We start from the raw sequence: 11,050 nt of genomic DNA, 5'->3' as shown, positions 1-11,050 counted from the left end.
TATCAACCCAGGTGAGTAAGTGGTGCTGCAATCACCTGCAGTATTGCCTCTGGACCAGTAGGAGGCACTGCATCGACCTGCAGTACTATCTTGGGTCTGTAGGGGATACTGCACTCACCTGCAGTATCCCCCCAAGTCAGTAGGGGGCGCTGCACCCCGTGCTACTGAGCCTCGGCCAACAGGTGACGCTGCGCTCACCCCTCTGTAATACCGCTCCATGGCCTGCAGCTGGCGCGTCGCCCTCCTATAGTACCGCCTCCCGGTCAGCAGGTGGCGCTGTGGCACACAGCACTAGCTGTTCCTGGGACCTTCCTGCCGGGCGGACGCTCTGGGCGCTATCCGCTCCCTCTAATACCCCTCGTTCGCCGCGGAGTTCCGGCCTGCCGCGGACGTCGCTCTCTGGGCCGCGTTGTGGTCCCGCGCATGCGCAGAGACCCTTCTCTCTTTGCCCTTCCTCCTCGAGCACCGGGTAAGGAGGCCCCCGGCGTCCTCGACCTAAGCGGGGCGGCCTGACGTGGGGGGAGGTCTCTGGTGCTGGGAGCGAGGAGGGGCTGGGGGTGACGGCTGGAGTTGAAAGTGGCAGGGAGGGTGAAAGTGGTAGGGGAGGGGGCGAAGGGAGGGACTGGGGTGTGTGGGGAGGGGCTGGGGTTGAAAGTGGTAGGGGAGGGGGCTGGGGAGCTGGGATCCCTGTTTCACTGGGGCGAGGGGGGGTTGGGCTGTGGGGGAGGGAGGTGGCTGCCTGGCTGGGAGGAGGGGTACTAGGTGGCTGTATGTTGGGCTAGGTCTGGGATCCTTCAGCCCTCTTCACCCCCAGGGCTCCTGTTCTCCCCTGCTTCTGCCTCCTGGTGGCTTGTTGCCTAATGGGTGGCCTTACATTTATCTGTTGGGTGTCTTGGCTGCTGTCAGCACCTCGGCCTCCTTACAGACCCGGCTGGAGCCTGCACTCTCTTTAGCCAAGTGGTGCCTGAAAACAAGGGGCCCCCCAATGATGACTAAATCTCAGTCGGCAATAACTCCCCTTCCCCAGCACCGAGCTCCTAGTGGAGGGAGTACTGTGCTAGGGCAACAGGGAGCTGCATGTGCCCAAGAGGGGAAGCCATGGCTAAGAAGTCAGTGACAAACCCCTGCTGTTTGTTTTTAATTATTCAGCCTCCTATCTGCCAGAGGGGTCTGGTCTCTATCTGTAGACTGGAGGTGATACTGACCTATATTGCAGGGGGCCCACAAGGCCATTTTTATTACAGTAGAGGTCCCAGCCAAGACCAGGGCCCAGTTGTCCTGGGTGCTGAAGACACAGCCCCTGCTCTGAAAAGCTTACAGTCTAAACACACAGGATGAGAGGGGCAGTGACTTGCCCAAAGTTGCTTATCCAATCAGTAGCCAGGCTGGGAGTAGAACTCTGGTCTCTGGGCGCCCAGTCTAGTGCACTACCCACTAGACCACTCTGCTTCTCCCTAATGCCGATCACAAGCTTGAGGATCCTTGGATGAAAAGTGCTTGGGACATGCAGAGTATTAATGCACATTGAAAATGACCTTGGGGATCTGAGAGTCACTGACCATTTGTGCAGGAGTTAATGGGCCATTCCCATCTCTAACTTATTTGACCCTGAGCATTAGAAGCCTGAGGGAAACTTAATGCAAGTGCTCCTGGAGAATGGTTTGGCTCAGCCACACAAGCCCTGGATGAAGGGGGCTCTGCTACTGTGGGCTTGGAAGGAGTCCCAGAACCCGAGGATGGTTCTGGATCAGGGGATGGGACATGAAGATGCTTTGTTGTCTCCTAAGAAACTCCAAAGCTCTTTACAAAAGCAAATGACTTGAGTTTTGCACTCTACACAGAGTAGGTAAATTAGATCCCCATATGGGAAAACTGAGACAGAGTGATTTCCCTATGACTGAGTGAGCAGCAGTGGGAAGTAGAACCCAGATGTCCTGAGTCCCAGTCACCTACCAGATCACACAGGACCCTGATGGGTTTTTCCCATCGTATCTGACTCTCTATTCCAGTATGGTGCCTGTGTTTTAAAGCTCAGTCAAGCTGTGGGTATTGGTCTCTGGTAGCTGAGCTGCCTACCTTATTTGTTTTGTGGTAGCTCTTAACAGCCTCAGTCATGGACCAGGACACCATTGTGCTAGGCACTATACAAACAGAGAACAGCTGATCCCTGTCCAAAGGATCTTACAGTCTAAATACTTGAGGATTTTGTGCTCTGCTTCCATTCCAGGGTCTTCATCAGTGGCCTGCACTGTTCAACCCCTTGTGGGTACCCATGGGATTAGCATTGAACTTTTCTGGTGCGTCTGATATTGTGCAGTAAATTATCATACCCCCTTCTCCCAGCTGTTGTCACCTCTTTGTGATGATCCCAGTTATCTGACATGATCAATATTATCACCTTGGTAATACTGTTTTGAACTTTTAGCACATTCATTGGGAGTCCCACACCCCCGCTTTGCAGCATGTTTCTATTGCAGTGAATAATCGAAATTGTGGGGCAATGTGGATTCCTAATGTGGTGGTGGTTTGGTTTCTCTTCCAGTTTTGTGACCCCCTGCTGTCCCTGAACATGTATGCCTGTGCAAAATTCGTCTCGGCTCCTGCCCTAGTGAGTAGCGGAAAATCCCATTTTTTAATCCATTCTCATACTAGGCATTTCTGCAATACTTTTTCAACATATTAGCTAATCTTCACAGCCCCCTGCCACATAGGTAAGTGCTATCTCCATTGTCTAGACAGGGAAGTGAGAGGCAGGTGCCTGCAGTCTCCCATGAAGTGAGCAGCAAAGCTAGGAATAGAACTCAGGAGCCCTGACTCCCAGTCTTGTTCTCCTAGGACATTCTGCCTTTAGGGGAGTGCGTTGGGAAAAAAAGTGGATTTCACGTCAGTCTGTATCCCCTTAAAGTAAGGGTGGCTAAAGCATGGCCCATATGCTGCATGGCCAGCCTCATTTTCAATATGGAGGTGAGGACTGTGGGTATTACTGATGCTGTGCATGCTGGGAATTGTAGTCGCCACAGACCACACTTCAGTATCAAAGATGAGGGTAGCTGCTGTCTACATCTTATCCAAAATGGATGGGGCTCTTAGCCAGTTACCAATGAATCCCTCAGCACCCTAGTTTAGAGGTAACTTGCCCTCAACAGGCCAGATCATTGTAACCTTTTCCTATTTGCTACTAATTAGCTGGGCGGCGTTTCCTGTCTCTGGAGGTGTAATAAAACTTCCTTCTGAGCTAAGCTGCCTGCTGCAACGTTGGGGCTGCCAAGCCCCTAGACTTGTAACTGGCTGCTGGCTTTCAGTAACCCTGCCCTGGTGCCAGTCTGCCTGCCCTCAGGGACCGCATGTCAGGACTTGGTTATTCCCACAAGATGCTTCAGAGATCCTGTAGTGTCAAGGGATCCCTAACCATGCCTCGAGCTCTGCTCCACCCAAGGCTGTGGCACATCTCAGACACTCTTGTCTACACTGACCCGCAGAGCTATGTTGTGGGGACCTGCTCCCCTACCACAGTGCCCTACTGTAGATGGACCCTGCTTAGCTACATGTTTCACCCTGGCTTCAGTCGCCTGACACTAAGTGAATCCCTGCTCTGATCTGCTGAGTTCAGTCCAGATGGCTACAACAAATACAGCCGCCCCTGCCTCCTGTTTCATCAGTTCATAGGTGGAGAGGGAAACACTGATTAACTGGAGGTGCTTCCTGCTAACTCTGTGCTAGCCTGGCCTGGAGTGGCAAGTGCCAGCAATAAGGTGATCCCATGGTAAACGGGGGGCACTCTCCATTTACCATCTAAGTATGTGGAGTCTCAGGGCTTGTCTGCACTTAACAGGGAATCCACCTGTGGAGATCGATGCATCGGTAGTTGATTTAGCGGGTCTAGTGAAGCCCTGCTAAATCGACTGCAGATCGCTCTCCTGTCAACTCCTGTACTCCACCGGATTGAGAAGAGTAAGGGGAGTCAATGGGAGGACGTTGCGTAGTGTGGACCCCGCGGTAAGTAGATCTAAGCTACGTTGACTTGAGTTACGCTATTCACGTAATTCAAATTGCGTAGCTTAAATCAACTTTTCCCTGTACTTTAGACAAGGCCTCAGTGAGAGAGGGTTGGCTCTTGGATGGTGCGTGTCTGCCCCAGGGTAAGTTACTGTCCCTGTGTCTGCCGGTTCAGTTCCCCTCTCCTCCCTTCTGGGTTAGTTTTGTGTTGGGGTTCCAGTAGGGCATAAATTCACATTGACTGTGGCTGGTTTCCAGGTAATGGTTACTAGCGAGTAACTAGTTCTTCAGCCAGCTCCATGGGCAAGAGTGATCAGGAGTACCTTCCTTGATGGACTGTCCTGGGCCATACTGGTCCATGAGGAGGCAGCATTCGGTAACTTTCATCCTTTGTGTTGCCTTCGCATGGACTGTGCTGTGGGAACACAGAGAGGCTTGAGGACAGTGCTTAGTTTGTGCCAGGGCTGAGCCCCGGCACCTCTGGGCGTGGCAGTTCATAGCCCCGGCACCTCTGGGCGTGGCAGTTCATAGCCCCGGCACCTCTGGGCTTGCCACATCAGTTATGAAAGTAAAAAAATTGCATGAGCTCTGGCAACTGTTTCATTACAAATTAAGCCCTGCTTGAGAATAAGTTTGGTTTGGAACGTATTAAAACAGGAAGTGGCAACACGATGCCATTGCTGCTACCAAGTGTGTGGATTCCTGCTGCCCTCGGGGAAAGTGCTACCTTTCCTCTGCCCCCACGGCAGAGACATGGAGTGCCACATTCGGCCATGGAGTCTATGGCAGTTGCTTCCACTTATGCCAGAGCTGGATTTGACCCAGAGAACTGCTGCAGGGCATTCATGGCCTGACTTCTGAAAGTACTCAGCCCCTTTCAGGATCAGGCCGTTCACCCGGCCACTGGAGGGACTTTCATGCAGATATACTGCAGGAGACATCCCATCTTGACTCTTGAAGCGACAGCTGCTCTGGTGTCCCTGAAAATAATTCAGTCACTCTGCATTGGGCCAGCCCCAGCTAACAAGTGGGGGAGAGCCTGGCACACTTTGGGCACTATGTAAATGCTGCGGCCCCCTGCAGAGCTGCAAGGTGGGGGAAATACTGCTCCAGTTCCTTTCCAGTCTCAGCATAACTGATCTGACAGATTGTTGCAGGAAGCTGGCACTGGGTATCTGGTAGGGATTGCATTGCACTGCCTCTCTGGGCAGAGCGGCTCCGTCTGAATGATTACTTTGTCTGTCTGCAGGTGAGGAACAGCTCGAGGCTGCTGTGCAGACCAGTCTCTGCCTCCCTGCTGAGCAGGCCCGAGGCCAGGACAGATGAGGTAAAATGCTGAACTTGGACCATGAAAGTGGAGAGGATCCTCAGAGCTTGAATTGACTTAACCATTGGGCCCAGCAGGGGGCATGCAGAGCAAATATTCCACTCCATAGCAGTCTTTGACTAGAGTGAAGCTGGGGGGGGGGGGGATCCCTGCTGGGTGAGGAGGCTCAGCTGGGCTGGCTTGTTCTCTCAGGCTTCTGGGCTTAATCTCTAAGGAGAGAATCGTAAAGCAAGAGGAAAATCTGGGCAACAGAAGAAAGCATGTTAACAGTGCTGCAAGCTCTCCCTGTGGAAAGGGATTGGTGATTCAGTAGGAGGTGCTCTTCCTTACGAGTCAACTCTGAACCGATCCCCCAGCATGGGACTAGAGGGCGCTGTGCTGCTACAAGCTGTATTTCAGACCAGGTGTAATAGTGAGATCGGGACCACTTGTGGTCATTTAAAAATCCTCTGGCACATGCAAGGAGGTTAGCCCTGGAGTCCCAGCCAGCTCTCAACTTGTAATTAGTCTGCATCCACAAATTCCTCATGTGGGCTCAACTGAGAAGTCACTTCCTGACCAGAAGTATTCTACACGGCGAAACAGCTGCCAAATTCCACCCCAGCCATGGCTGCAGTTCAGTGGTGGGTGAAGAACTTCACAGAAGGATCATGTATTCGAATTAAAATGTATAAAGCACTTTGGGATCCTTCGAGTGAAAGGCACTATAGAAATGACGGGGGTGGGGGGTGCAGCAGGAGCACGAGACTGCTGTAAGCCCAATATCTCAGGAATGCTTCTAGGCCAGTGCTTTATAATGCTGGAAATCCAGCTTGACAATAGTTTTAAGGCATTCATTTCCAGGCCTAGCAAATCACAGGGCCTTATCTTACTAAAACCCCAGGGAGATCAGAATTGCCCCTCCATATGGGGAAACTGAGGCACCAAAGTGAAGCAATTTGTCTGAGGTTACAGGGGGTCTGTGAGAGCTGAATTTAAGTGGCTCCCAGTTCTGTGGCTCACTGCACTAATTGTGCCCCTCTCTTTAGCCTAACTCACAACCTCACCCCTCTAGAGGCCCATGAAGTCAGTTCTCCAAGCCATGTGAGAAACTTGGGTTCTTGTGGTCCTTAGTCCGCTCAGTGTAGATGTTTCCATGGCTATGCCCTGGTAGAGAGCAGGCAAAAAACACTCTATCTCCAGCTGAATCTCACTGTCATCCCTTCAACTCATCCTAGCTCGGCTCCACCCCAGCACCCCAGAATGCCCTCCTCCAAGCTGTGCGCCGGGAGGTCCACACCAGCGCCATCTCCCGGGACATTGACACCGCGGCGAAGTTCATCGGTGCTGGTGCTGCCACCGTTGGGGTAGCTGGCTCTGGTGCTGGCATTGGAACCGTATTCGGCAGCCTCATTATTGGCTATGCCAGGTAAGGAATGAGCCTGTATCGGTTAGTTCTTCCCCTGCTTTAACCCTGTCCCCTGGCTTGGTTACAGCTGGTGCAGGCAGGGCCTGGGATAGGGGTATCAAGCAGGGCTTTGGAGTTGTGCTCCGGCTCTGCTCCAGCTGCAGCAAAAACCTGCAGCTCCACTGCTCTGGAGCTGCTCCAGCTCCGGGCTCTGCTCCAAAGCCCTGGTATCAAGTGGACCACGGGCCAAATCTGGACCGCCAGATGCTTTTGAACGGACTCCAAAATCTTTTTATTTACTTATTATCACTATTGATTTTTTTATTATTTTCTCTGGAGTCTGGACCTTGGTTATACCTTGACCAAGCAATTTGGACTGTGACAAAAAATAGTTGACTACATCTGGCTAGGACTTCCCAGCACGAGCCTCAGAGCGGGGCTGCAAGTGAAAGCAAGACCCATCAGAAAGGCTGTTAAGAGTGAACTCGGTCTCCTGCTCTTCCTGTGCATCCATGTGGGACTTGGATTCTTTAAGCTTTCCTGTGCAGCCTCCACCTATTAAGGTGGCAGCTCCTTATGTGGTAGCCCTCTTCAAAAAGAATAGTGATGGATTCCTCTGAACCCGGATACTGTGCCGAGTCTGTTACAGTCCTCTGGGGCTTTGCTCTCAGTCCTGGCCAATGCTCTTGGCTCTGTCAGTGGAAGGGACCATAAACTGTCCATGAGGAGCATTTCTAAATCGCTCTGACCATTCCTTCGTATAAACAGGAGATTTGGGGTAGGAACAGGACAGCGGAGGACTCTTACTGGGTATCAAGCCCTTCCTGTCTAGGGCACGGATTCAGATCCAGCCTGAAATCTGCCACCATCTGTGGGTCAAATGAATCTGGTGGGTTTCAGTTCCATCCTTTATGGGTGAGCATGCCCCCCTCCCAGCCAGTTCTAGCGGATGCTTTTGAGTGGGCCGTGGAGGCCAAACTTCCACTAGAGGGGTCATCGTTGGGCAGGGTGGGGCATGCTGTAGGGGAGAGTGGGGAAGCTTGCCCTGGCACTGTCCCCTGCTGTGCCTCTACTGTGGAGTCTCCAGAGCTGTCAGCCTGGGGCTGAGTTCACATCCTCTCCTAGCAACATGGGCTGTCCCAAGGAGCCTGTTGATGCCTCTGAAACAAAGTGGGATTTTCCCCACTTCCTCCTGCCGTGGGGCTCTCTCTAGTGATCAGGGTGGGTTTTGGTTTCTTACCCTGTTACCCTAAACCAGTGTTTCCCAAACTGGGGTTCGTGAACCCCTGGGGGTTCACAAAATGTTACAGGGGGTTCTCGGGAAAAAATTCCCTAATGGTGGACAGAGCTGTCCCTAGGGACCCTGGGCAGCACGGGGCCAGCAGCCCAGAGCCCCTGGACTTCCAAGAGCTAAGCAGATCAAAGTAAGCATGTCTATCACACTGAGGAGATTTCAACTTCAAGACTCCTTATTAGAAATGGAAAGGGAGGTGGATATTTTTTGCTGTTTTTAAAATTAAATAGGCAGCTAGTATTGTTTTAAAATTATTATGAAGAACAAGTTGTTTGCCTGGACTGCTCAAGACCTGAATGCTTGTGTAGGAGGAACTCTTTGAATTGGCTTCTTAAATACCTTCATGCTGTTTTACATCTGATACTCCTTGATGAAACATAGGAGCCTTGTCTTATAACAGGCTTATTCAAAGTGATACAAGCTACGAAAGTGAGATCTTGGAAGAGTGTTGTTGTTTTTATAATGTAATAATACTGTAATGATACACACTATTTACTATTAATTATTATTTAATAAGCATGTCATAAAAACAAATTTTATATTTCCAAGATCACTGCTTTTATAATTTATACTCAGGTAAAGGAGAAAATCCCTGGAAATATTCATTTTTAGGAGGGGGTTCGCGAGACTTGACATTTTAGTGAAAGGGTTCACAGGTTGTTAAAGTTTGGGAACCACTGCCCTAAACCCATAACACTGGGATTTTTGTCAGCTCTACATGCTAATCCCAATGCTGTTGCCCAGCACTGAGAGAGCAGGGGACAGGTGTAGGCACCAAGTCAGGCCTCTTTCAGACCATCATACGCCTGTCAGATGCATGAATTTGGGACTCTTGAATGTAAAGACCCCTCTGGAGTGAATCTGGGAACTCCTCTGCAGCCAGCAATCACTACAGTGCCCCCTGGTGGGAGAGGCTGTCACTGCACTAGCCTGAATGCTCCCAGACAGTTCCATGGCATGGGAGATCTGGGACTTTCCCCACCTCTCCATGACTCTGTGTTGTAGTGGTTTCTCCCTCTGGCCAAGAGGAGCTGTGCCTGGCTCCCTTCAGAGACTGTCCTGGGGATCAGCCAGAGGGGGTTGATAAAGAGTAAAGAACCTCATGGGCCATTAGGAGCTGGCAATGCACATTGGTGTATCTGACTCTTGGGCTGCTGTGCCCAGCCTGGCAGCATGGGGCATGCTCCCACGTGCTTCACTGACTGGCGCTTTCTTCCTCCCCTCATAGAAACCCTTCCCTGAAACAGCAGCTGTTCTCCTACGCCATCCTGGGCTTTGCACTCTCCGAGGCCATGGGGCTCTTCTGCCTGATGGTGGCTTTCCTCATCCTCTTCGCCATGTGATGGAGCCAGCTCCCTGCCGTGTGTTCCTCCTGTGTCTAGTCTATCGTGAGCGGCTGTGAATGTCCTAATGCAGGTGGGGGTATCCCCGCCTCCTAACCAAATCTGCCTGGCCTGGCCCGGCCCTGACTGAGGGAAGGTGAATAAATACTGTATTGATCTACAGAATGCAGGTTCTTGGTGTGTTCTTGGCATACAGGGAGCCAGTGTGTGCACTAGGGTGACCAGACAGCAAGTGTGAAAAATCGGGACGGGGGTGAGGGGTAATAGGAGCCTATATAAGAAAAAGACCCAAAAATCGGGACTGTCCCTATAAAATCGGGACATCTGGTCACCCTAGTGTGCACCCACCGGCTAGCTGATGATACTTGTACCTGCAGCCATGCTGCCCAGGGCTGTGCTCTGGGTAGACCTTGGTAAGATAAGGAGGGCAAGGCCTTGGCCCTGGGGGAGCTTTTAGGTGCTGCAGGACTTGGGATGGGTGACTCAATAGGGGGCATGCTCTCCTCTCAGAGTGGTGGTGGGTGCTGGTGAGCTTCAGGAAGTAACATCTGAGGTTCTGACCATCTGTGGTCAAGTTCCCAGGCTGCTTTCCCACTAGTTTGGGAGGCTAATCCTCGTGTTCTGGCCAAATTCCAGCTCTAGTCTTTCTTCAGGCTGACTCTCCTACAATGGCACAGCAATCCCTTCAGTCCCAGGCACCTCCTCCCACCCCCGCAGTCCAGAACAATCCGCATAAACCAAGATTAAAGTTGTTCATTGTTCTTATTAGGCCGTGCCCATTAGGGAAGGGAGGGCATTCCCAGACTCTGGCCTCTTGCAACACTTGGGCTCTGAAAGCCAAGCTGGGTTTTCTCTGCCTCTGACATCACAGTGGATAAGAAAGGGTCCACAGTGAGAGTGGCGGGGCAAGGGTGATGCTCCTCTGCATCTGTCCATCCTCCTGATGCCAATAGGTGCCAGTCTGTGGAAACCTAGTGAAATACCTCTGTCTAGGGAAGGGTGCAGAGGGGCCTTTGCCTAAACCATCCCTGGCAAGAATCGAATACAAAGCAGCGGTGCTAGGAATTGCAGTTGCTCCAACTCAGGTGCTAGAGGCCTGTGCTCTAGTTCCACCATACGCAGAACTCCCTGGGCTAAGTTCTGTGACCTGTTATGAGGCTCCCCCGTCTCTGGGGTCTTCACAGCACCTAAATGTTGGGGGAAGGCAACTCAGCCTCTTAACCCACTTCAAGGAAGCGGCCCCTCTGCTATGAACTGAAATGAAATCCATCTGCATGGCCAGAGGGACTATATGACAGCAGAAGCCCAGTGCTATAGCCTTGAGGATACTCAAACCTTAAATCAAGTTAGCCGTAGAGAGAGTGTCTTCAAAATGCCCAGACAGAGGGTGCTGGCATGCCTCATTGGCTATGCTGTGATAGTCCACCCTGGGGCACTGGAGTGCTTAAGGCTATGTCTACACTGGTAATTGAATGACAAAGCTTTTGTCTTTCAGAGGTGTTAACACCCCTCCCCTGAAAGACACAAGTTTTCCACAACAAGTGCAGCGCGTTGTGGGCAGGAGAGCGCTGTCAAACGCCACTCGTTGGGGGTAGAGGTTTTTTGTCAGCGGAAGAGCTGACAAACAGCGGCTACACTGCGTGACTTTTAGCGGCACGGCTGTGGCGGCACAGCCATGGCGCTAAAAGCTGTGTAGTGTAGAC

At 51.8% G+C, this 11,050-nt stretch overlaps 1 protein-coding gene across 2 annotated transcripts; it reads left to right on the top strand.

Annotated features, from left to right (window-relative positions):
- The first annotated feature begins 365 nt into the window (after positions 1 to 365).
- On the top strand, positions 366 to 9,512 carry ATP5MC2 (ATP synthase membrane subunit c locus 2). 2 transcript variants are annotated; one of them, XM_008173286.4, is made up of 6 exons: positions 366 to 469; positions 2,228 to 2,297; positions 2,543 to 2,608; positions 5,246 to 5,323; positions 6,541 to 6,731; positions 9,233 to 9,512. In XM_008173286.4, the coding sequence occupies exons 3-6, from the start codon at positions 2,570 to 2,572 to the stop codon at positions 9,345 to 9,347; spliced, it is 423 nt and encodes a 140-aa protein (XP_008171508.1). In that variant the 5' UTR covers positions 366 to 469; positions 2,228 to 2,297; positions 2,543 to 2,569; the 3' UTR covers positions 9,348 to 9,512. The 2 variants fall into 2 exon arrangements, with proteins under 2 accessions (XP_008171508.1, XP_008171507.1); XM_008173285.4 differs by lacking the exon at positions 2,228 to 2,297 and having other exon boundaries at positions 374 to 469.
- Positions 9,513 to 11,050: the final 1,538 nt, after the last annotated feature.

Source organism: Chrysemys picta, chromosome 22, assembly GCF_011386835.1.
Source record: "Chrysemys picta bellii isolate R12L10 chromosome 22, ASM1138683v2, whole genome shotgun sequence".
Lineage (NCBI taxonomy): Eukaryota > Metazoa > Chordata > Testudines > Emydidae > Chrysemys > Chrysemys picta.
This window is presented reverse-complemented; position numbering and strand designations above follow the sequence as displayed.

Bases quoted from the DNA above. Each gene is read 5' to 3' on its own strand.
- ATP5MC2 (XM_008173286.4), top strand. From the start codon at position 2,570: ATGTATGCCTGTGCAAAATTCGTCTCGGCTCCTGCCCTA. The intron at 5,324-6,540 runs GTAAAATGCTGA...AACTCATCCTAG, and splicing joins CCGAGGCCAGGACAGATGAG to CTCGGCTCCACCCCAGCACC. The intron at 6,732-9,232 runs GTAAGGAATGAG...CTCCCCTCATAG, and splicing joins CTCATTATTGGCTATGCCAG to AAACCCTTCCCTGAAACAGC.